We start from the raw sequence: 1,159 nt of genomic DNA on the forward strand, positions 1-1,159 counted from the left end.
GACACACTGCTGTAAGGAGTAAAGGTGTAGGAGAATGAATTTCTAGAGGATCTCTGTGGTTTATTTAGGTTTTCCTTTATTTTTCAGGTATAGGTTTTATATAAAACTACTTATCTTTGTGAGAAAAAAATTTTTCTGACCATGTCCTTAAAGGCTTCTTTCACTTGCTGGTTCCTCAGGGTATAAATGAAGGGGTTCAGCATGGGGGCAACAGACGTATTCAGCACTGCTACCCCTTTAGTCATAGCCACCCCTTCTTTTGCTAAGGGTTTGACATACATGAAGATACAGCTTCCATAAGAGATGGAGACAACAATCATGTGGGACGAACATGTAGAAAAGGCCTTTTTTCGTTGCTGGGCAGAAGGAATTCTCAGAATGGTTCTGAGGATGTATCCATAAGAGAGAATCACTAATGCCAAAGTGAAAAGAAGTGTAAATATAGCCAAGAAAAAACTCATGACTTCTAAGACCTTGGTGTCTGTGCAAGAGATCATCAACATTGGAGCAGAATCACAGGTGAAGTGATCAATGACATTGGAGTCACAGAACTCCAGTTGGAGGCCCATGATGACTGGTGGAAAGATAATGAGGAAACCTGCCAGCCAAGAGCTGATTACAAGCTGGCTACAAACTTTGGGGCTCATTATAGTTGTGTAGTGCAGGGGTTTGCAGATGGCCACATAACGGTCATAGGACATGGCTGCTAGCAGAAAAAATTCTGTTGCACCAAGGAGGATAAAAAAGAATACTTGGGCCATGCATGAATTATAAGAAATTGTTTTTTCTTTAGTTACTATACTGACCAGAAATCTAGGAATGCAAACAGATGTAAATGAGATTTCTAAGAAGGAGAAATTCCTGAGGAAGAAATACATGGGAATCTTGAGGTGAGAGTCCAGCAGGGTGAGGGTGATGATGGTCAGGTTGCCAGTTGCACTCAATATGTAGGTGAGAAACAGAAAGAGGAAAATCAAGATCTGTAGCTCTGGGTCATCTGTCAGTCCCAGGAGGATGAATTCTGTCACTGATGTCTGATTTTTCATATCTGATGCTTGACTTCAGCCAGATATGCAGGAGGAAATAAGAGAAAAATAACTCAGATACTTCTATTAGAGAACCACAACAGGGCAAAATGAAAGAAGATGGTAGATAAGAG

At 40.7% G+C, this 1,159-nt stretch overlaps 1 protein-coding gene across 1 annotated transcript; it reads right to left on the reverse strand.

The window, feature by feature from the left end:
• On the reverse strand, positions 1-1,159 carry LOC118850602 (olfactory receptor 6C76-like). Its single transcript, XM_036760136.1, has one exon. It carries the CDS (start codon positions 1,044-1,046, stop codon positions 111-113), a length of 936 nt encoding a protein of 311 aa, XP_036616031.1. The 5' UTR covers positions 1,047-1,159; the 3' UTR covers positions 1-110.

The sequence above is a fragment of the Trichosurus vulpecula genome, chromosome 5 (genome assembly GCF_011100635.1).
Source record: "Trichosurus vulpecula isolate mTriVul1 chromosome 5, mTriVul1.pri, whole genome shotgun sequence".
Lineage (NCBI taxonomy): Eukaryota > Metazoa > Chordata > Mammalia > Diprotodontia > Phalangeridae > Trichosurus > Trichosurus vulpecula.

Coding starts and splice junctions, on each gene's coding strand:
- LOC118850602 (XM_036760136.1), bottom strand. CDS start 1,046: ATGAAAAATCAGACATCAGTGACAGAATTCATCCTCCTGGGACTGACA.